Genomic DNA, 23768 nt, shown 5'->3' with positions numbered 1-23768 from the left:
TCTCTTATCTGAACTATGGTTTGCAAATATCTTCTCCCAATTGTTAGGTTATCTTTTTGTTTTGTTGATGGTTTCCTTTGCTGTGCAGAAGCTTTTTAGTTTCCTGTAGTCCCATTTGTTTATTTTTTCTTTTGTTTCCCTCCCCGATGAGACATGGTATTTGAAAAAATCCTGCTAAGATCGATGTCAAAGAGCATGCTGCCTATGTTTTCTTCTAGAAGTTTAGTGGTTTCAGATCTTACATTCAAGTCTTTAATCCATTTTGAGTTGATTTTTGTGCATGGTGTAAGATAATGGTCTACTGTCATTCTTTTGCATGTGGCTGTCCAGTTTTCCCAACACCATTTATTAAAGAGACTTTCCTTTCTCTATTGTGTGTTCTTGGCTCCCTTGTCGAAAATTGGTTGTCCATATATGTGTCTTTTGTCCATATATGTGTCGGTTTATTTCTGGGCTCTCAATTCTGTTCCATTGATCTGTGTGTCTGTTTTTGTGCCAGTACCGTGCTGTTTTGATTACTGTATCTTTGTAGCATATTTTGAAATCAGGGAATGTGATACCTCCAGCTGTGTTCTTTTTTCTCAGTATTTCTTTGGCTATTCAGGGTCTTTTGTTGTTCTGTATAAATTTTAGGATTCTTTGTTCTATTTCTGTGAAAAATGTTGTTGCGACATTGATAGGGATTGCATTGAATCTGTAGATTGCTTTAGCAAGTATGCATATTTTAACTATGTTAATTCTTCCAATCCAAGAGCATGGAATATCTTTCCATTTCTTTGTATTCTTCAGTTTCTTTCAACAGTGTTTTATAGTTTTCAGCACAGAGATCTTTCAGCTCTTTGCTTAAGTTTATTCCTAGGTATTTAATTTTTTTGTTGCAATTCTAAATGTCACTATTCTTTTTTTTCTTTCAAATTTGCGTAGTTTTTTATTTTATTGAGTTAATGATAGGTTACAATCTTGTGTGATTTCAGTTGTACATTAATGTTTGTCATTTGTGTTGTAGGTGCACCATTTCACCCTTTGTGCCCACTCCCACCCCACCTTTCCCCCGGTAGCCACTAATATGTTCTTTTTGTCCATATTTTTAAATTCCTCATATGAGTGGAGTCATACAGAGATTATCTTTCTCTAACTGGCTTATTTCACTTAACGTAATTCCCTCAAGGTCCATCCATGTTTTTGCAAATGGGATCATTTTGTTCTGTTTTGCAGCTGAGTAGTATGCCATTGTATATATATACCACAACTTCTTTATCCATTCATCTGTTGATGGGCACTTAGGTTGCTTCCATGTCTTGGCTATTGTAAATAATGCTGCAGTGAACATTGGGGTGTATAGGACTTGTGGAATTGCTGACTTCAAGCTCTTTGGATAGATACCCAGTAGTGGAATGGCTGGATCGTATGGTAGTTCTATTTTTAATTTTTTGAGGAATCTCCATACTGTTTTCCATAGTGACTGCACTAGTTTGCATTCCCACCAGCAGTGTATGAGGGTTCCATTCTCTCCACAACCTCTCCAACATTTGTTACTATTAGATTTAGATATTTTTGTCATTCTAATGGGTGCAAGGTGATATCTTAGTGTAGTTTTGATTTGCATTTCCCTGATGATCGTGGATGATGAGCATCTTTTCATGTGCCTATTAGCCATCCATATATCTTCTTTGAAGAAATGTCTGTTCATGTCTCCAGCCCATTTTTTGATCGGGTTGTTTGATTTTTTTGTTGTTGAGTTGTGAGAGTTCTTTATATATTATGGATATTAAGCCTTTGTCAGATATATGACTTGCAAATATTTTTTCCCAGTTAAGGGGTTGTTTTTTTGTTTCAATCCTGTTTTCATTTGCCTTGAAGAAACTTTTTAGTCTGATGAAGTCCCATTTGTTTAGTCTTTCTATTGTTTCCCTTCTCTGAGAAGACATGGTGTCTGAAAAGGTCCTTTTAATACTGATGTCAAAGAGTGTACTGCCTATATTTTCTTCTAGAAGCCTTATGGTTTCAGGTCTCACCTTTAGGTCTTTGATCCATTTTGAGTTTATTTTTGTTAATAGTGAAAAAGAATAGTCACTTTTCATTCTTTTACATGTGGCTTTCCAGTTTTCCCAGCACCATTTGTTGAAAAGACTTTCTTTTCTCCATTGTATGTTCTCAGCCCCTTGTCAAAGATAAGCTGTCCATAGATGTGTGGTGTTGTTTCTGGGCTTTCAATTCTGTTCCATTGATCTGTGCACCTGTTTTTGTCCCAGTACCATGCTGTTTTGATTACTGTAGTTTTGTAGTAAGTTTTGAAGTCAAGGATTGTAATGCCTCCCGTTTTGTTTTTTTTCTCAGGATTGCTTTAGCAGTTCGGGGTCTTTTGTTGCCCCATATAAATTTTAGGATTCTTTGTTCTAATTCTGTAAAGAATGTCACTGGGATTCTGATTGGGATAGCGTTGAATCTGTAGATTGCGTTAGGTAGAACGGACATTTTAATTATGTTTATTCTTCCAATCCATGTACATGGAATATCTTTCCATCTCCTTATGCCGTCATCCAGTTCTTTCAGAAAGGCCTTGTAATTTTCATTATATATGTCTTTCACTTCCTTAGTTAAATTTACCCCAAGGTATTTTATTCCTTTTGTTGCGATTGTGAATGGTATTGTGTTCTTGATTTCTTTTTCTGTTAGTTTGTTGTTAGAATATAGAAATGCTACTGATTTATGCAAATTGATTTTATACCCTGCAACTTTGCTGTAGTTGTTGATTACTTCTAAGAGTTTTCCAATGGATTCTTTGGGGTTTTCTATATATAAGATCATGTTGTCTGCAAACAGCGAGAGTTTCACTTCTTCCCTCCCTATTTGGATTCCTTTTGTTCCTTTATCTTGCCTGATTGCTCTGGCCAGGACCTCCAGTACTATGTTAAATAAGAGTGGTGATAGAGGGCATCCTTGTCTCGTTCCTGTTTTCAAGGGGATGGCACTCAGTTGTTGCCCATTGAGTATGATGCTGGCTGTGGGTCTATCATATATGGCCTTTATTATGTTGAGGTAGTTCCCTTCTATGACCATTTTGTTTAGAGTTTTTATCATAAATGGCTGTTGGATCTTGTCAAATGCTTTCTCTGCATCTATTGAGATGATCATGTGGTTTTTATTCCTCAGTTTGTTGATGTGGTGTATCACGTTGATTGATTTGCGGATGTTGAACCATCCCTGTGTCCCTGGTATGAATCCCACTTGATCATGATGAATGATCCTTTGGATGAATTGCTGAATTCTGGTGGCCAAAATTTTGTTTAGAATTTTTACATCTGTGTTCATCAGTGATATTGGCCTGTAGTTCTCTTTTTTCGTGGCGTCCTTGTCTGGCTTTGGTATCAGCCTGATGTTGGCCTCACAGAATATGTTAGGAAGTGTTCCATCCTCCCTAATTTTTTGGAATAGCTTGAAAAGGATAGGTATTAAATCCTCTCTGAAAGTTTGGTGGAATTCCCCAGGAAAGCCATCTGGTCCTGGGGTTTTATTCTTTGGGATGCTTTTGATTGCTGTTTCAATCTCTTTCCTTCTGATTGGTCTGTTTAAATTGTCTGCTTCTTCTTGAGTGAGCTTTCAGAGATTGTAGGAGTCCAAGAATTTCTCCATTTCCTCTAGGTTATCCATTCTGTTAGCATAGAGTTTTTCGTAGTATTCTCATATAATCCATTGTATTTCTGCAGAGTCTGTTGTTATTTCTCCTCTTTCATTTCTGATTTTGTTTATTTGAGCTTTCTCCCTTTTTTTCTTTGTAAGTCTGGCTAGGGGTCTGTCAATTTTATTTATCTTCTCAAAGAACCAGCTCTTTGTTTCACTGATCCTTTCTACCGCCTTTTTTGTTTCAATAGTATTTATTTCTGCTGTGATTTTTATTTCTCTCTCCTTCTGCTGACTTTGGGCTTTATTTGTTCTTCTTTCTCTAGTTCAGTTAGGTGTAGTTTAAGATTGCTTATTTGGGATTTTTCTTGTTTGTTAAGATGTACCTGTATTGCGATGAATTTTCCTCTTAATACAGCTTTTGCTGTATCCCATATGAGTTGGTATGGCATGTTACCATTTTCATTAGTTTCTAGGTATTTTTTGATTTCTACTTTAATTTCTTCAATGATCCATTGCTTGTTCAGTAGTGTATTGTTTAGTCTCCACATCTTTGTGCCTTTCTCAGCTTTTTTCTTGTAATTAATTTCTAGCCTTATAGCATTTTGATCAGAGAAGATGCTTGTCATTATTTCAATTTTTTTAAATTTGTAGAGGCTTGTCTTGTTTCCCAACATATGGTCTATCCTTGAGAATGTTCCATGTGCACTTGAGAAGAATGTGTATTCTGCTTTTTCAGGATGAAGTGATCTATATATGTCTATTAAGTCCAATTGTTTTAGTTTTTCGTTTAGCTCCACTGTTTCTTTGTTGATTTTGTGTCTGGATGATCTGTCCATTGATGTGAGTGGGGTATTGACGTCCTCTACTATTATTGTGTTGTTTTTAACATCTTCCTTTAGGTCTGTTAATAGTTGCTTTATGAACCTTGGTGCTCCTATGTTGGGTGCATAGATATTTATAAGCGTTATTTCTTCTTGATGAAGTGTCCCTTTGATCATTATATATTGTCCCTCTGTGTCTCTCTTTACCTGTCTTATTTTGAAATCCACATTGTCTGATATAAGAATTGCAACACCTGCTTTTTTTTCCGTGCTAGTAGCTTGAAGTACTGTCCTCCACCCCTTCACTCTGAGCCACTGTTTGTTCTTGGGGCTGAGGTATGTTTCCTGGAGGCAACAAATTGTTGGATCTTGTTATTTAATCCATTTTGCCACTTTGTGTCTTTTTACTGGAGCATTCAATCCATTTACATTGAGAGTGATTATTGATGCATGTGGACTTAAAACTGTCAATCTGTTGCTCATTATCTGGCTTTCCTGCTTTTCTCTTCCTGTGTGCTTTATCCTACCTATTTGATACTGCAATTTTTATGCTTGGCTTCTTAGATTTTTGCTTATTTATGTTTTGTGTCTCTGTTCTGTTCTTTAGTTTAGTGTCTGCCCTGAAGTTTGTATTTAGAATCTCGTGTATTATATATAGTCTTTTCTCTGCTGGTCTCTTACTTACTTGGCCTAGACTAATTTAGTCCCTTTGCTCTTCTCCTCCTAAATTATTATTTTCACTTCTTGTTCCAACTTGTGTTATGAGTTTGTAGTTAGAGTGATAAGATCGTCTTTGCTTTGGTAGTTTCCTTACCTTTATCCTAATGCTGTAGTTGAATATTTGCTATCCTGTTCTGGTTCTGTTTATCTGTCTCCCTACTCTGTGGTTTGTGATCCCTGTCTCCCTTTTTTATTTTCTCAGGTATGAGAGCCTTCTTGAGGATTTCTTGTAGTGGAGGACTTTTGGTTACAAATTCCCTTAACTTTTGTTTGTCTGGAAAAGATTTAATTTCTCCCTCATATCTGAAGGATATTCTTGCTGGATGGAGTATTCTTGGCTGAAGATTTTTCTCTTTTAAAGCTTTGAATATGTCAGTCCATTCTCTCCTAGCTTGTAAGGTTTCTGCAGAGAAATCTGCTGAAAGTCTGATAGGGGCTCCCTTGTAGGTAATTCTCTTTTGTTGTGCAGCCCTGAGTATTCTTTCTTTGTCATTCCTTTTTGCCATTTGTACTACTATATGCTTTGCAGTAGGCCTTTTTACATTGACAAATCTAGGAGATCTGAAAGCTTCCTCTACACACATCTCTCCCTCAATCCCTAGATTTGGGAAGTTCTCTTCTATAATTTCATTAAGCACACTTTCTGCTCCATTTTCCTTTTCTGCGTTCTCAGGAATTCCTATGATCCTTAAATTCTTTCTCCTCATTGAATCTGCTGTCTCTCTAATACTTTCCTCATTCTTTTTAATCCGTAGTTCTCTTTCTTCCTCTGTCTAGAGCCATTCAGCCTGTCTATCTTCAATTATGCTAATTTGCTCTTCTATGGAGTCTACCCGGGCATTCAGGGAATCCGTATTCTGTTTTATCTGGTCCATTGTGTTTTTCATCTCTAGTAATTCTGTTTGATTCTTCTTTATAATTTCAATCTCTTTTGTGAAGTAACTCTAGAACTCGGCTTGTTTCTCTTTCTCTCTACCTCATTGAGTGTTTTGATTATAGCTGCTCTGAACTCATTTTCATTTAGTTTACCTAGTTCCAAGTCCTCAGGACTTAATTCTATGTTTTTATTGTTTTCCTTCTGGTCTGGGGCTTTTATAAATTGCGGGATGGTAGAGGAGTGGTCTTCTCAGGTGGTGGTAGAATTTGCTTGCAGTTACCGCCTGTCGCCACTAGATGGGGTCGAGAGCCGCGTGTTCTGAGCTCTCCGCCTTTGGGCAAGATGTCGGTGCCCAGTGCGCCTTGCCGGGGTGGGGGCGTGGGCAGTCTCTCTCGCGCACCGATCTGGATTCGATCACTTCTGTTCTCTGGTCTCCTGGGGCCCTGCGTTTATGGGGTCCCCGCGCAGGGAAGCTTTCCGCGGTCAGCGGGTTTCCACTGTACTGGCAGCGGGAGTCCTAGACAATCCCCTGGTTGCGCGGCCCCTCCCCTGCTCCTTCCCGGACCCGCGCGCGATCCCAGTTTCTAGGGGATGGAGCGATGTTCTCTCTTACCCCATTCCAGCTCCTCCGAGGTGGGCAGTAGGGTCTCCATCTTCTGTCTTTTGATACTCTAGGTCTCTGAGTCCTGGCATTAGGTTCATTAGCTGAAATTCAGGGTTTTTTTTTTTTTTTTTTTCCATTCTTTGTTGTGCTTTGGAGGGGAGATAGTCCCGGGTCAGCTCACCCCACCATTTTGCTCCGCCTTTAAATGTCGCTATTCTTAATTTCTCTTTCTGCCACTTAATTTTTAGTGTATGGAAATGTAACTGATTTTTGTATGTTGATTTGGTATCCTGCAACTTTATTGTAGCAGGATTGGTTAATTATTTCTAAAAATTTTTAGTGGATTCTTTGGGGTTTTCTATGTATAAAATCATGTTATCTGCACACAGCGACAGTTTCACTTCTTCTTTTCTAATTCGGATCCCTTTTATGTCTTTTTCTTGCCTGATTGCTCTGGCTAAGACTCCAATACTACGTTAAATAAGAGTGCTGGAAGTCGGCATCCTTGTCTGATTCCTGTTCTTAGAGGGATAGCTGTCAGTTTTTCTCCATTGAGAATGATATTAGCTATGGGTTTGTCATGTATGGCCTTTATTATGTTGAGGTATTTTCCTTCTATAAGCCCATTTTATTTAGAGTTTTTATCATAAATGGATGCTATATATTGTAAAATGCTTTCTCTGCACCTATTAAGATGCTCATGTGATTTTCATTCTTCATTTTGTTAATGTGGTTTATTACATTGATTTATTTGCAGATGTTGAATCATCCCTGAATGCCTGGAGTGAATCGCACTTGATCATAGTGTATGATTTTTTTAATGTATTGTTCTATTCAATTTACTAGTATTTTGTTGAGGATATTTGCATTGATGTTCATCACTGATATTGGCCTGTAATTTTCTTTTTTTGTGTTGTCCTTGTCTGGGTTTGGTGTCAGGGTAATGTTGGCTCTGTAGAATGAGTTAGGAAGCTTCCCCACCTCTTCCACTTTTTGGAAGAGTTTGAGAAGAATAGCTATTAAGTCTTCTTTGAATGTTTGGTAGAATTTACCAGGGAAGCCATCTGGTCCTGGACTTTTATTTTTTGGGAGGCTTTTGATTAGTTTTGATCCCCTTACTGGTGATTAGTGTATTCAGATTCTCTTTCTTCTTGATCAAGCTTTGGAAGGTTGTAGGATTCTGAAAACTTATCCATTTCTTGTAGATATCCAGTTTGTTGACATATAGCTTTTCATAGTATTTCCCTATAATCTTTTGTATTTCTGAGGTGTCTGTTGTAATTTCTCCTCTTTTGTTTCTGATTTTATTCACTTGAGGCTTCTCTCTTTTTTTCTTGGTGACTCTAGCTAAAGATGTGTCAATTTTGTTTTTCTTTTCAAAGTTCCACCTCTTGGGTTCATTGATTTTTTTTCTATTTTTTAGTCTCCGTTTCATTTATTTCTGCTCTGATTTTGTTTTTTTGTTTTCTGCTTTATCTTCCCAAACCCCCCTTACATAGTTGTATATCTTAGTTGCAGGTCCTTCTAGTTGTGGGTTTCTGCTCTGATTTTTATTATTTCCTTCCTTCTCCTGATTTGGTGGTTTGCTTGTTCTTCATTTTCCAGTTCCTTTAGGTGTACTGTTAGATTGTTTGTTTGCGATCTTTCTTCTTTGTTGAGGTAGGCCTGAATTGCTATAAACTTCCCTCTTAGAACTCTTTTTGCTGTATCCCATAGATGTTGGCATAATGTATTTTCATTTCCATTTGTCTCCAAGTATTTTTTAATTTCTCTTTTGATTTCTTCATTGACCCAGTCTTTATTCAGTAGCATTTTGTTTAATGTCCACATACTTGTGGTTTTTCTGGTTTTCTTCCTGATATTGATCTCTAGTTTCATATGTTTGTGGTCAGAAAAACTGCTTGGTATTAGTTTGATTTTCTTATACTTATTGAGGCTTGTTTTGTGGCCTGATATGTGATCAATCCTGGAGAATGTTCCGTGAGCATCTGAAAAGAATGTGTATTCGTCGTTTTTGGATGAAATGTTCTATATATGTCTATTAAATCAGTCTGGTCAAATGTTTTGTTTAAGGGCAATGTTTCCTTATTGATCTTCTGATTGGATGATCTATCCATTGGTGTAAGTAGAGTGTTCAAGTCCCCTACTGTTCTTGTGTTACTTTCTATTTCTCCTTTTATGTCTGTTAATAATTGCTTTATATATTTAGGTGCGCCTATGTTGGGTGCATAGATATTTACAAGTATCATATCGTATTGTTGGATTGTTCTCTTTATCATGTAGTGCCCATCTTTGTCTCTTGTTACATTTTTTGTTTTAAAGTCTATTTTGTCTGATATAAGCATTGCTACTCCAGCTTTCGTTTCTTTGCCATTTTCATGGAGAATCTTTTTCCATCCCTTCACTTTCAGTTTGCAAGTGTCTTTAGGTGTGAAGTGTGTCTCTCATATGCAGCATGTATATGGGTCTTGTTTTTTTGTCCAGTTGGCCACCCTGCGCCTTTTGATTGGAGCATTTAGTCGATTGACATTTACAGTAGATGTTGACAAATATGTATTTATTGCCATTTTGTTACTTTTTTTTCTGGGTGTTTTAGTAGTTCTTCTGTGTTCCTTTCTTCTTCTCTTCCTTTCTTCCCTTGTGGTTTGATGGCTTTCTTTAGTAATATGTTTGACTTCCTTTCTCTTAGTTTTGTATTTATTATAGGTTTCTGGTTTGTCATTACCATGAGGTTCATATATAATAATCTATGTATTCATTAATCTCTCTTGAGTTGATCATCACTTTAGTTTGACCTCTTTCTAAAAGCTTTACTCTTTTACTCCCCTCCTCCAACATTTATGTTTTTGGTATCATATCTAACCTCTTATCTTGTGTGTTTGTATCCATTACCCTCTTATGACTGAAATAGGTAATTTTACTACTTTTGTCTTTTAACCTTCAGATTATCTTTATAGGTAGTTGATCTGCTACCTTTACTGTATTTTTGCCTTTGCTAGTGATTTATTGCCCTTTTTCCTTTTTTTTTTCTTTTAATAATTTCCTTAGTCCTATTTGTGGTCTTCTGTTTCCCACTTAAATAAGTCCCTTTAGCATTTCTTGTAGAACTATACTTTTGGTGATAAACTCCTTTAGTCTTTGCTTATCTGGGAAACTCTTTATCTCTCACTCCATTCTGAATGATAAGCTTGCTGTGTAGAGTATTCATGACTGTAGGTTTTTTCTTTACAGCACTTCAAATATATCATGCCACTCTCTTGTAGGCTGTAGGGTTTTGGCTGAGAAGTCAGCTGATAGCCTTATGGGATTTCCTTTGTATGTCACTTGTTGCCTTTCTCTTGCAGCTGTTAGGATTGTCTCTTTATCTTTAATTCTTGATATTTTAATTATAATGTTTCTTTGTGTGGGCCCCTTTGGGTTTATCTTGTTTGGTCCTCTCTGTGCTTCCTGTATTTGTATGTCTGTTTCCTTCCTTAGGTTAGGAAAGTTTTGAGCTTTTATTTCTTCAATTAGAGTCTCTTCTCCTTTGTACTCTCTTCTTCTTCTGGGACACCTATAATATGAATGTTAGTGCATTGCTGTTGTCCCAGAGTTCCCTTAGACTGTTCTTGTTCTTTTTAATCCTTTTTTTTTTTTTTTCATCTGTTCAACTTGGGTGATTTCTTCTAGTCTTTCATCTAGCTCAGTGATGCATTCTTCTATATCATCTACTCTGCTATTGGGTCCCTCTAGTGAGTTTTTATTTCCAGTATTATATTCTTCATTTCTGATTGTTTGTTTCTTATATTTTCCAGTTCTTTGTTGACGTTCTCACTGAGTTCATCTGTTCTTCTCCCAAGATCAGTGAGCATCTTTATGACTGTATGTTTGAACTCTTTGTCAGGTAGATTGTTTATTTCTGTTTCATTTAGTTCTTCTGGGGTTTTGTCCTGTTCCCTTGCTTGGGATGTTTTCATTTGCCTCCTCCTTTTTCCTCTTTCTCTGTTCTTATATCCATGTATTAGGTGAGTCAGCTATGTCTTGTGATCTTGGCGAAGCGGCCTTATGTAAGAGACACCTTTTTGAAGCCCAGCACTTGTTTCCCTTGTCACCAGTCCAGATGTTCCAGGAGTGACCCTTGTGTAGGGTACATGTGTCCTTCTGCTGTGGCAGGATTGCTCTTACTGCAGGTACCCAGGGAGTCTAGGCTTTCCCACCTGGCCAGCTGTTTGTAAATTGGCTTTGGGGAACCTGAGCAAGTTGGCTGCGAGGTCTAATGGCACACTCCTGTTGCAGTTTTTCTGTTAAGTCAGTGGGCCCCACGCGTGGCTGGTTGCTAGGCTCAGGGGCTTACAATTGCTATAGGCCTCAGGCCTACAAGGCTATTGTCAGCTCTCTTAGGATTGCAGCTGAGTGGGGCTGGCCTCAGACATGGGATCACCGAATTGTTTCAGGCTTTGGAAGGTGGGACCCATAGCTCTGAGGCTGAGGTCTTCTGCTGCTGATAAGCCCCAAGCCCCACAGGTCCACACACACAGTCAACGCAGTCCTGGCCCATGCACACGTCCTGACTCCGTGGAGTATACCTAGTTGGCCCAATGCAGTGGCCCCCACACTCTCTGCCAATGCTCCCCCTACTCCACCTGCTTGTTACACAGGCCCTGCCCCACAGTGGTGGACCCACTCACCTGCCTGCAGAGGATCAAGGCACCTAGTCTGTGCAGGCCTACAAGTAGCCTGAGTGCTTTCTGTTGGGTGGGGCCAGTCCCTAGGGCAGGCTGCCTGCCCTGGCTGAGCTAGATTAAATCTGTGCTCTAGTGGGTGGGGCACACCCTGGGCTATCAGCACAGGGGAAGAACTCCGGTGACATCTGCCAGCATCTGTGTCAGCATGCCTGTACTAGGTCACAATAATGGATGCCACCAATGTCTAAGTTCCTGGAGAGGTTTCACCTCTCACTGAGATGCACCCAGAGTCTACCAAGTAAGTGTTTTTCACCACAGGACTGTACGCCTTTCTTTCTGGTGATTTTTGTTTGCTTTCTGAGATGGGTGAATCTGTGTGGGCTCTTTAAGAGCTGGGTTTTTCCACTTATGTCCAGTAACTTTTCTGCGGATATTCCTCATCGTAGTTAATAGACAGCAAAGCCAGATATCATGACACTTGTCTCAGTTGTGCTGAGTCCAAAGTATGCTTATCGCAGTAACGTGCCACTCCTCAGGTCCCCACTCCTCCAGGGAAGGCTGTCTACCTTAGAATTGCTCCTGCTTGGTCAGCTGTGATGCTAATGGCTTGTGAAGGTGGCTTTTTTCTATCCAGAAAGGAATTTCTGCTTCTTCCACCACAGTCAGGACTGTCCCTTGTTGTGGGGGTTCTTTTTATCCCTTGTTCGCTTCGTTCTCATGGATAATTTTTCCAAGAATAGTTGTAACCTCCTTGTGTTCATGGGAGGAGGTAAATTCAGAGACCGCCTACACCACCATCTTGACAAGACACGTCAATATTATATTTAACGTGATAAAGAATGACTACCTGAATGTCACAGTCAAATCATCCCCAGTCGTGAAGCATTAACTGCCTTGTGCTTTGGCCAGGACTGAAGCCCTTGGTGACACACAGCTGGCCTCTTCACAGGCACCTTCAGCACCTACCTGGAGTGGTGCCTGTTGCTTGGTGTGGTTGCTCAGTATAGGTTACTTGTATGTAGTTAGTTCTTTGCAGTGGTTAGTATCTGGGCCTCTCAACAGGCTGTGGATTCTAAGGACAGGGACATTATAAAGGAAGGAGAAAAGATTATTATTTTGAATATATACTTTTTTAATCTTGAAAGCCCAATAATATCAACTGATAAACTCTGAGAATTAATAAAGGAAGCTGATGAATTACAAAATAGAATTCTCATCTATCAGTATTCTCACGTATCTCATATATCAGTATTGACCACTTGGAAAATATGTCTACAGCATTCCGTTCATCAAAGTTTCAAAAAATATATATAAAATGTCTGAGAATAAACTTCAATATGCCAGACAAACATATATTTTATGAATATAAAATGAATATGGTATGTACCTGAGTTAGAAGAATCACTATTGCAAAAATGCCAGCTCTCCTCAAATCAATCAATGCATTTGGTATCATTATAGCAAAAGCCCCGAATTGGTTTCATTTTGAACCTAAAAAGTAATCTGAAAGAATGATTACTTGAGCCAAATCAAGAAAAATTTTGAAAGAGTCGAGTACTGAAGGGAGTCTTGCCGTAACAGATGTTAAAAAGAAACCACATTAGTTAAATGTCGAACTAGTACACAGATTGGTGGTACAGTCTGGTAGTTGGGAAGTGGATGCAGGCATCTGCATAAAAATTGTACATATGGTAGAAGGGGTATTTTAAGTTAGTGGGAAATGGATCATTTAATAAATCCTGTTAGGCTAACTGAGTAACATGAAAAATTAATTTCAAATTAAAGAGATTTTGATGGAGAAACAGACTATATTACGGGAAAATGTAATGAATTATATAGCATGTCTATCTGTCTGGGTATATCTTTGGATTGGGAGTCTTTTTCATTGATAAAAACATTAACTAATCTAGAAACCTGTGAAGCTAAGAGGAACCTTCACGTCCTCGTCCCTTTCCTGTTCTCATTCCCCAGGAAAAGCTGCTTTATCCTCTGCAGAAAGCTTGGTGAATAGATTCCCAGTTCTTTGTAAAAACACATTTTTACAAATGTGCATGTATATTTTGTTTTATTTATTAAAGTAGGATTACAGCATTCAAAAACACTTTCTTTTATATACAAAATGTGATTTCTGCTACTTAGATGTATTTTGTGATTATTATATTATAGGCCTCCTCCCATGTCTTTCCATAATGTTTGCATAGAAAAGGAGATTTTTCCTCTAAGATATTGAGGGTAGGAAAACATGAATGTATTGATGCTTATGACTTTATGAGTATTTAAAACCACTGAATGGCACAAAACCCACAATTTTAACATATACAAACGTGGCAAAGCATTTTTTGCAACTTTCTATTGAAGGTATAAGATCTAAAAATGTGCAAATGGATAAAGAACAAAAATAGGCAGTTTATAAATGAAGAAATGTATACAGTCAATGAAATATATTTTTAAACAGTCAACCTTTTTAGAAAGCAAGGAAATTCAAATTAAAATGATATTGTTTGCAGCTATTGTCAAATATTTAAAAAATTGACAATGTTGGTATTGCGAAGCGTGTAGGGATAGCGCCCTGCGAGTCATGGCTGATGGAAGTATGGATTGACATAGGCTGTCTGCGGGCAGAGCAAAAGGCTTGGTGACCTGCAGCCCTTGTCCAGCAGTATCCTTAGTAGAGATGTTGCTCAGAGTAGTGTGTATAAGACTTTTCTTGTGATTTCTTTATATTAGTCATAAATTAGAAATACTTGCATTTCTCACAACAGGATTTAGGTAACTGGATCATGGTATATCCATACATGAGATAGCAGGTAGCTAATAAAAATAATGATATAACTTATATTTATATGGAAAATAATCAAAATTAACAGGAAAAGTCATTACAAAAATGTGTATTTATTTTTACACATATGTATATATACATTTAAATGTGTATAAATAAAGTATTTGGAAAGTTAACTGATTTTGAATGTTAACAGTGGTTACCCTTGGGATGTAGGATTGTAGGTAGATGATTTTCTAGATTTCCTGCAATTTCTATAAGGGATGCGTGTATGTATACACACATATCTATAACTTACATACTAAAAATAAAACAGTATAATTCTTTTTTTAAAAAAAGTGATGCTTTAAGACTAGTTTAAACTTCCAAACTGAAAGGTAAGACCCTTTTATTTTGGTTAATCTTAAGAATTGCTTTAACAGTTAGAACGATATTCTTTTGGAGAAAAATATCCAAGTGTAAGAGGACTCTGTGTTGTTTGCTTTGAGTTGTGAGACATTTGGTTTTTGAGGTGGTATACATAACAGAGTGCTTTATTATTGAGCTCCGTATCAGTTGGGAAATAAAGCTACCCTGGATTTCTCAGTGCTCCTGTAGGAGCCCTACCTGTGAGACACAGAAATGTATAAGATATAAAGATAGGGAATGTTTACCTTCACTTTCACTACAAACATTTTACTCTTCATATATATTGCGGATTAGATCTGTAACCGTTTGTCTAGGTAATTGCTCTGATCCGAAAGGATAATAAAACTTATCTCCCCAAGATGATCATAAATCACACCAGACTAGGCCACAAGGTTAAGCTCCCAGGTTCCAGGACGATAAACACTGTCTCCTTGGGTATTTCCTTTCAGGAGGGAGGAGCCTAGGCCTGGGAGGGGGTTGTAATAGCCAGAGACCACAGGGCTGTCTGGCCCTTGGAGTTCTAGAAGGTTAGGGTGAGAACTCAGGATCCTTTCCATCCCATCTTCAAGGCGTCAAGATTTTTCTTCCTCCTTTTGGCAGCCACCTGTTTCTCTGGTATATCTTCTCCTATGATGCAGGCTTCAAAGTTTGCATGCGTAGGGCATTGATCTGGCTTTTGTTTTTTTACTGAAAGGGTGTGAATCAGGGTGTAAGGTACCACATGGTCATTATTTGCTTTTTAATTGAATAATGATAGTCTCTGATCCAGAATACATCATGTGCGTGCTCAAGATCCAATTAATAACAATAAATATTAAAAAACCAATAGTATCTACCCGAAATTGTCATCCTAATTAGAGGAACTGTGAGTTTTAGTATGCATATTTTTTATTTGCTGGACTTTGAGGAAGGAGAGGAGTAGTTAGAAAGAACATGTTCATCATAGAATTTAACTAGAAAAGAAAACTAATAAAACCATAGTAGTATTATCACTTAATTCTGCCCCTGCCATTGGAACTCTTTCCAATATAAAATGACTTTAACATGAGAATAGTAAACTTTAATCGTATTTTGTCATCAGGTGACAAGGCAACTGTATGAGCCACTAGTTATGCAACTGATTCACTGGTTCACTAACAACAAGAAATTTGAAAGTCAGGACACTGTCGCCTTACTAGAAACGATATTGGTGAGTAATGGTTGATTCTTTTCCTGCTGTTCCCATTGACTAGTTATAGTTGATCTATATTTAGAACTTTAAGAAAAGTTACCTATCGGGACCGGCCCGCTGGCACAGCAGTTAAGTTCACATGTTCCCCTTCTCGGCGGCCCAGGGTTCACTGGTTCAGATCCCCGGTGCAGACATGGCACCACTTGGCAAAAGCCATGCTGTGGTGGGATTCCCATATATAAAGCAGAGGAAGATGGGCATGGATGTTAGCTCAGGGCCAGTCTTCCTCAGCATAAAGAGGAGGATTGGCAGCAGATGTTAGCTCAGGGCTAATCTTCCTCAAAAAAAAAAAAAAAATTACCTATCAAGAATCAAAGTGTAGCATCTAGCTAGATCATACTGTCTTTTTCTTTTGTTTTAGAGAATTGGTGAAGTGGTATTTTATTGATCAGGATGCCATATTTATTTACTTAAGTGATACTTTTAAACATCTGCAAGCAAATATTCACATTAAGGCTCTGTGTGTGTGTGTTGAGGGAGGAAGGAATGAATAAGAATCTCCTTGAACTTTTATCAGAGTTGCAGTATCCTCTTTTTTTTGTTTTTTTAATATCTAAAGTACGATAGTTAACTTGAAAGTAAAAGGAATTTTTTGAGCTTATCCAGTTTTCTCCTGCATTCAGATTCAACAATGAAAGGACCCTAGAAACAGTAGCTCACCATTTTCATAGAACTATCCTGAGACTGTGGAGGTAGAATCGTTAGGATTTGGTCACTGGTTCACTGAGGGCAGAATAAATGAGGTTCGCTAAAGCCTTAGTGTCTTTTGACACTTTATTATAATTTTCTCAACTTCTGCAGATAACATTACATTTGATCCCTTTAAATGTCATCTTATTTGATTTTACTTCCTATTTCAGGCTATAATTTTCTTTTGTCATATACTGACTTTGGAATCAGAGACCCGAGTTCAACACTTCGCAAATTTGTCCAAACAAATGTCCTTTAATTCCATGTGTTTTGCAAATATCTTTTCCAGGCAGAGGAAATAAAGGCATCAGGTGCTTGGTGTGTTTGTGAAGAATTTGGTCTGTTTGGAGTTTTGCTTGCATGGGAGTGTTGTGTGAGCCAGGGCTGAGAATGTGTGTTAGGGCAGGATAGCAGAACACGGCACGCAGAGTGGCTGTGTGTTCCGCTTTGCCAGGACTGTCCTGTTGTGTATTAATTATGAAGAGCCCTCCATTCACTGTCAAGAGTTACCCTCAGTGGATTCCACATTGTGGGCAGTGGGAGTTACTGAACATTTTTAATTAAGATGGTGACATATCTGTGGTTTAATTCCCTGAAGTGTCTACCAGTGAATCCTGCCCATAGTAAATACATTTAATTAAATTTAATTTGTGGCTTATTTGCATTCAGATGGATTTATTCTCATGTTTCTGTTCTGAAGTTTCTATCTTAGCTGTTTCTTTTCTCCTTTTGATCCTTGAAGGTAGTGTAAGGAAGAGCTTTAGAAAGAAATTGAGTAAGATGATAACGTAAAATGAGAGAGTTAAGGAAAGAAAAGGGAGAGGAGGAAAGGTGAAGTTTGTAGAGCACTCAAGTGAGAGTGGCCATCAGTTTCCCAAAAAGAAGTGCTGATTCCCTAGTGTTAACACACACGTTATTTATCTCTGCTCTGAAAAGCAATGAGTACCACCTCTTTACATTTCCACGATTTATTACCTTCTTGAATTCTGATTACAACTGTAATCAAAGATTTTGCATGTAGCAAATAACTGCAAATGTTAGGCAGAAGGAACTCCCTTATTTCAGTGTTCAGTGTACTATTTCCAGTTAAACTTTTTTTATACAGATCTAAGAGGACGGAATAATGTCTAAAGGGACACAAAAGCACTCAAATTCCCTTAGCTGTTTACTTCAGGTGCTTAGTGACTGCCTTTATAGAGACTCCTCTTACAGAAAGGTGTATGTTCAGAACCACATCTACATATGATTTTTCTCTGTGTAGCAGTACGATTTCCTTGGAATTTTCAAGGGTCTTATTCTCATTAACCTCAATAAATAAAGCATTTCAGATACTGTTAGGAGGTGAAGTCAACAACAAAAATTCTTAGGATGTAGCTATTGTGTTTCTTCAGGGAAAGGAAAGACTACTTTGTTGTTAATTAAAATAGTCTCTCTCTTTTTTTTATAGTTTTTTTTTTAGTTTTTTAATTTGTTGAAAAGAAAGTGCTTTCATTATGTCAAAAGGAAATTGTTATTAGAGTCTAGGTTCTAGACAATCAGATTGGTTTTATTATTGTTTTTTTTTCTTGAATGGTGCTCTAAATTAATTTTCATGGCGTACTCTGGTTAGGCTCAGAAGCAGACCAGGGTATTCAGTTGTCATTTTATGCTTTGTTTCAGGATGGAATTGTGGACCCTGTTGACAGTACTTTGAGAGATTTTTGTGGTCAGTGTATTCAAGAATTCCTTAAATGGTCCATTAAGCAGACGACACCACAGCAGCAGGAAAAAAGTCCAGTAAATACCAAATCGCTTTTCAAGCGACTGTATAGCTTTGCACTTCATCCGAATGCCTTCAAGAGGCTGGGAGCATCACTTGCTTTTAATAATATCTACAGGGAATTCAGGTAAGTAAGCAACATGGTAGGGGCGAGGGTAAAAGAATTTCTTTAAATTTTTAGTAGTCATTTTGAAAAGTGACTTGGTGTTTATGTATCCATGTATTCTTAGATCAAGCATTGGTAATTATGTGCTGGATGTTGTACTATTTTCTGGGCATTAAAAAATGAATTAAAGTGTGCAGTTTTCAAGAAATGCAAGAAGCTCAGAAACTTCTGAGAAATACTTACAAACATAATACCACAGCAGTCTTGTAAATGCAACAGAAGACATAATACAGTGTCTTTTGGAGCACAGAAGAGTATGTAACCTAGTTTGAGTAGGGTAGGGAAGGCTTCCTATAACATGTATACTTGAGCTGAAACTAAAAGGACTAATGGAGATCAGCCAAAGCATCTCAGATCAAAGAGGTAGGATAGAGATAAGAAATAGCATGGTATATAAGGAGATAAAGACATTTTATATTCCTTGACTGTGGAGTTTTAGGTTTGGAAGAGAGCATAGTGAGACTAGTCAGGAGCCTTTGTCTGTTGAGTTAAGAAATGTAGGTCACCTCTAGTGACAACGAGTCCCTGGAGTAGTGGGAGCAGGGAGCAGAATGGTTAGATTTCCCCCTAAAATTGACCTTCCAATAGCTTTCCATATGGAAAGTAGATCTGAAGGGGTCAAGACTGAGGACCAGGACGCCAGCAAAGGGGCTGTTTCAAAAGTCCAAGAAAGAGATAATTCATCCCTGACCTAAGGATGTAGTGGTGTTTGTTCGTTTTTTTTTTTTTATTATTAAGTTAGCATTACTTATTAAGAATATTATATGCCAGGCACTGCCAAATGCCAGAAATAGAAAGATATAGCCCTTCATGAGGGTTGCATTTAAGAAAGAGAGATAAGCATTAATTAGTCATATAGATAAATATAAAATTTATAGCTGAAATTAGTGCTTTCAGTAGTGATACCTGATTACTAAGGAATCTTATAATGAGGAACCTGACCTCGTTTGGTTAGAATAGTTTCTCAGGAAATGGCAGTTGGGATAGATATGAGGGGAGCAATTATAAAGATAAGATAGCTGATAGCTAGCTAGCTAGCTAGCTAGCTAGGTGATAGATAGATGGGTGATGGATGATGGATGGATAGATAGGAATCTGTGTGTGCATTTGCATGTTCGTATGAAAATTGACTGCAGTTTGAAGCCACTACGGTATTTGTTTTTAGCTTTTTAAATTATGAAACCTATTTGTTTTTAAAACGACTGTTTTAAAAGAGAGAGTTTTAAAATGTGTAAAACTGTCACTATTTGTAGATGACATGATAGGGTTTTTTATATATATATAGGAAAACTATATGTAGAAAACCTTATAAATAGGGTTTCCTAGAAAACCCTAAAGACTCTACCTAAAAACTGTTAGAAGTAATCAGTGAATTCAATAAAGTTGCAAGATACAAAATCAATATACAAAATCTGTTGTATTTCTATATGGTAATAACAAACTGTCTGAAAGAGAAGTTAAGAAAACAATCCCATTTACAATTGTATCATAAAGAAGAAAATATCTAGGAATAAATTTAACTAAGGAGGTGAAACACCTGTACATGAAAACTGTAAGACGTTGGAAGAAGATGCAAATAAATGGAAAGATATTCTGTGCTTTTGAATTGGAATAATTAACGTTGTTAAAATGTCCGTGTTACCTGAAGCAATCTACAGATTCAATGCACTACCTATCAAAAGTCCAATAGCATGTTTCACGGAAATAGAACAAAGAATCTTAAAATTTGTATCGAACCATGGAAGGCCCCAAATGGCCAAAACAATCTTGAGAAAGAAGAACAAAGCTGGAGGTATCTTGCTTCCTGATTTCAAACTATATTACAAAGCTATAGTAATTAAAACGGTATGATATTGGCATAAAAACAGATGCATAGATTGGTGGAACAGAATAGAGAGCCCAGAAATAAAACGAGACATATATGGTCAATTAATTTATGACAAAGAAACCAAGAATATACAATGGGGAAAGGATAATATCTTCAATAAATGGTGTTGGGGAAACTGGACAGCCACATGCTAAAGAATGAAACTAGACTTCTCTCTTACACCATATACAAAACTTAACTCAAAATGGATTAAAGACTTGAATGTAAGACCTGAAACTGTAAAACTACTAGAAGAAAACATAGACGGTAAGCTACTTGGCATCAGTCTTGGTGATGATTTTTTGGCACTAACTCCAAAAGCCAGGGAAACAGAAGCAAAAATGAACAAGTGGGACTACATCAAACTAAAAAAAGCTTCTGCACAGCAAAGGAAACCATCAGCAAAATGAAAAGGCAGCCTAAGGAATGGGAGGAAATATTTGCAAATTATGTATCTGATAAAGGATTAATATCCAAAATACAAAAAGCACATGCAAGTCAGCGAAAAACAAAAAGTCTTCATTAAAAAATGAGCAGATGAACTGAATAGACATTTTTCCAAAGAAGACATACAAATGGACCAACAGGCACATGAAAAGATGCTCAACATCACTAATCATCAGGGAAATGCAAATCCAAACAACAGTGAGCTATAATCTCACACCTGTTAGAATGGCTGTTATAAAAAGGCAAAAGATAAGTGTTGTGAGGATGTGGAGAAAAGGAAACCCTTGTACTCCATTGGTGGGATGTAAATGGGTGCAGCCACCATGGAAAACAGTATGGAGGTTCCTCAAAAGATTATAAATAAAGTATCATGATCCAGCAATTCTACTTCTGAGTATTTATCTGAAGGAAACAAAAACACTAACTTGAAAAGACATCTGCACCCCCATGTTCATTGCAGCATTATTTACAATAGCCAAGACATGGAAACAACCTGAGTGTCCATCAATGGATGACTGGATAAAGAAGATGTGTTGTGTAAAAGTAAATATATAATGAAATATTATTCAGCCATAAAAAAGAATGAAATCTTACCATTTGCAACAACATGGATGGACCTTGAGGGCATTATACTAAGTTAAATAAGTCAGACAGAGAAAGACAAATACCATATGATCTAATTTATATGTGGAATCTAAAAAAAACTTAAGCTCTTAGATCAGTGGTTGCCAGAGATGAGGGGCGGGAGGGTGGGTGAAGTGGGTGAAGGAAGTCAAAAGGTACAAACTTCCAGTTAGAAAATAAATAAGACATGGAGAAGTAAGGTACCGCATGGCAACTGCAGTCAATAATACTGTATTGCATTTTTGAAAGTTGCCAAGAGGATAGATATTAAAAGTTCTTATCACAAGAAAAAAAATGTGTAACTTTGTATGGTGATGAATATTAACTGGAGTTAATTGAGGTGCTCATTTCATGATATATACAAATATCAAATCGTTATGTTGCACACCGAAACTAATGTATGTTAAATGTCAATTATACTTAACTAAAAGAAAACACACAAAAAACGTGTAAAGTTTGTAGAATAATAATAAGACAAGTTGCTGCATACTTCCCACCTAGGTTATATTTTAGAACCTCCTTTGCCCTGTTAATCCTTCTCCTGACATTTATGTTACTTGTTCTTTTGCTCTTCTCTTTTGTTTCATTATCTATGTGTACACCCTAAACGGTGTACTCTTGCATTTTGGAAAGTGGATGGTAAGCGTAGACATGGCTCTGTGAGGATGGGTCAGTGTTTTCACTCTCAGGTGAAGGATTCTGGGAGAATCTGCTGAATGGAGACTGGCTTCACCTTCCCTGAGAGACTACAGGAGCCCAGTCCAAGGAATTGGATTGACAGGGTCCATCCTTAGTCCTGGGAAGCAGAGCTCTTCAGAAATCGTGTGAAGTAGACCAGCAACTGACATCTGGGAGAAACGTTGTCAGAGGGTGTGGACTGCCGTTTAATTTTTCCTTGTGCTTCCCAGTGACGTACCTCCATCTAACAGGAGCAGGACAAACAAAATCTTCTTGTGGGATAAATGAACACTGTCAGGTGGTCCAGGCTGAACATGGACAGGAGAAGAACTTCAAGCACATGGTCATGGTAGGCCAGGTTAAGAGGAATTTGGACCCGGCTAACCTGGGTCTTCTGTGTAGTTTGGAAGCCCATACTGTTGCATCCTTGTGGAAACAGCTGTCCCTGCTTGCCTGCCGTTTCTGGGTCTCTTCGACACTCCTCTCAGACTTTCCTTTTACTTCTTTCCTGTGCTTGCTCTTCTATTTCCTTTTCCTCTCATCTTCCTTCTTGAATACTATCATTTGTTGGACCACATTCCAAGTGGCTTTTTGAGAAAAAGTGCATGGAAGATGAACTTCTTGAGATCCTGAGTGTTGGATAATATAAATCCAAGTTTTAATGTTTCCTTTCTGCATCCTAATGAACTGTTTTGCACACCTTTCTTTGGAGAGCACAGTTTTAGAGTATCATTTTGTCATGTCATTTCTCTACTTAGCTACTTTAATTGGTTTTGGCACCTAAGATGAAAACTGTTATACTTAGCCTGGCCTTCCAAGATCTCTACATTTAAAACTCCAACTTTTGCAGTCTTATCAGAAGTTACTCTTTCAAATGAACCTTTTCTTCTAGCTTTGCCAATTTTCTTGCTGACACTGTGTTTTTTGCCTTGCCTCCCTTACTGTTCACACCATACATTTATTGGTAATATCTTTTATTTTCAGTATGAGATCTGGGGGGTGCAGCACTGGGAGAGGTGTGGAGCTTGTGGAACCCTGAGAGGCCCTGTCCCTACTGGGATTCAAATTAAAAAAAAAAAAATTAGGATAATATTCCTGCTAAGGCAAACACGAGTTTGCAGTTCTTGCTTGCAGTCCTCCCTATCCTCCAACACCTCACTCCAGTTCTGTTTGTTCTGGGAAAGTGCTCCTTCCCAGGGGTTGGGCAGTGACCCAGCACTTCATCTCACAACTAGAAGCTCCAGCTCTTGGTTTTCTTTGAATTGCTATGAGGCTTGGTGCCTGTCGTTTTGTACTTAATCATTTACTGTCCTGTGTTATTAAGGAACAGATTTTTCCAGTGAGAGATCTGGCCTCTGCCCTTGGCCCACCCAGAGTTCACTCTATACTATCAATAGATGGTCCACAGACATTGTTGATTGAATTAATCATTCACATGTACTGGATAGGCTTGTAAAAGTCTTAGCATTTACTATTGGTGTTGACTTATTTTTGGATAGTTTGAGAACTTTTAAAATTCCTTTATTTTAAAAGAATGTGGATGTGGTATCAGCTCTTCTTTTCACCTATGTTTAATTTTAATAAGGTGTGTGGAAGTATGATCAGAACAGTGGTTCTGTGGTTCCATGTGCTATGAGCAGTTCCACAGGTGGAAGAGGAAGACTACTTGTTGACAGACAAAAAGCCCATGTTGCCTCTTCCAGTTTATGTAGTCTCTGCTCTGCTCTTGAGGAAATTTTCTTCTTTGAGAAGTATTTTAGGTTGTTTTATGTTTTAAAGCATTTGAGCCATTTTTTAAAAAGCAAATTT

At 37.7% G+C, this 23768-nt stretch overlaps 1 protein-coding gene across 1 annotated transcript in view; it reads left to right on the top strand.

Moving 5' to 3' along the window:
• Positions 1–23768, top strand: part of PRKDC (protein kinase, DNA-activated, catalytic subunit) — a 215989-nt gene that overhangs the window by 63330 nt on the left and 128891 nt on the right. The window contains exons 26-27 of the mRNA XM_046641859.1: positions 15579–15686; positions 18078–18304. Of these exons, the coding sequence (XP_046497815.1) occupies positions 15579–15686; positions 18078–18304 (335 nt within the window). The remainder of the gene's footprint in view (positions 1–15578; positions 15687–18077; positions 18305–23768) is intronic.

This window comes from Equus quagga, chromosome 16, assembly GCF_021613505.1.
Source record: "Equus quagga isolate Etosha38 chromosome 16, UCLA_HA_Equagga_1.0, whole genome shotgun sequence".
Lineage (NCBI taxonomy): Eukaryota > Metazoa > Chordata > Mammalia > Perissodactyla > Equidae > Equus > Equus quagga.
The sequence above is the reverse complement of the archived record's forward strand: the minus strand, read 5'-3'. Positions and strand labels throughout refer to the sequence as shown.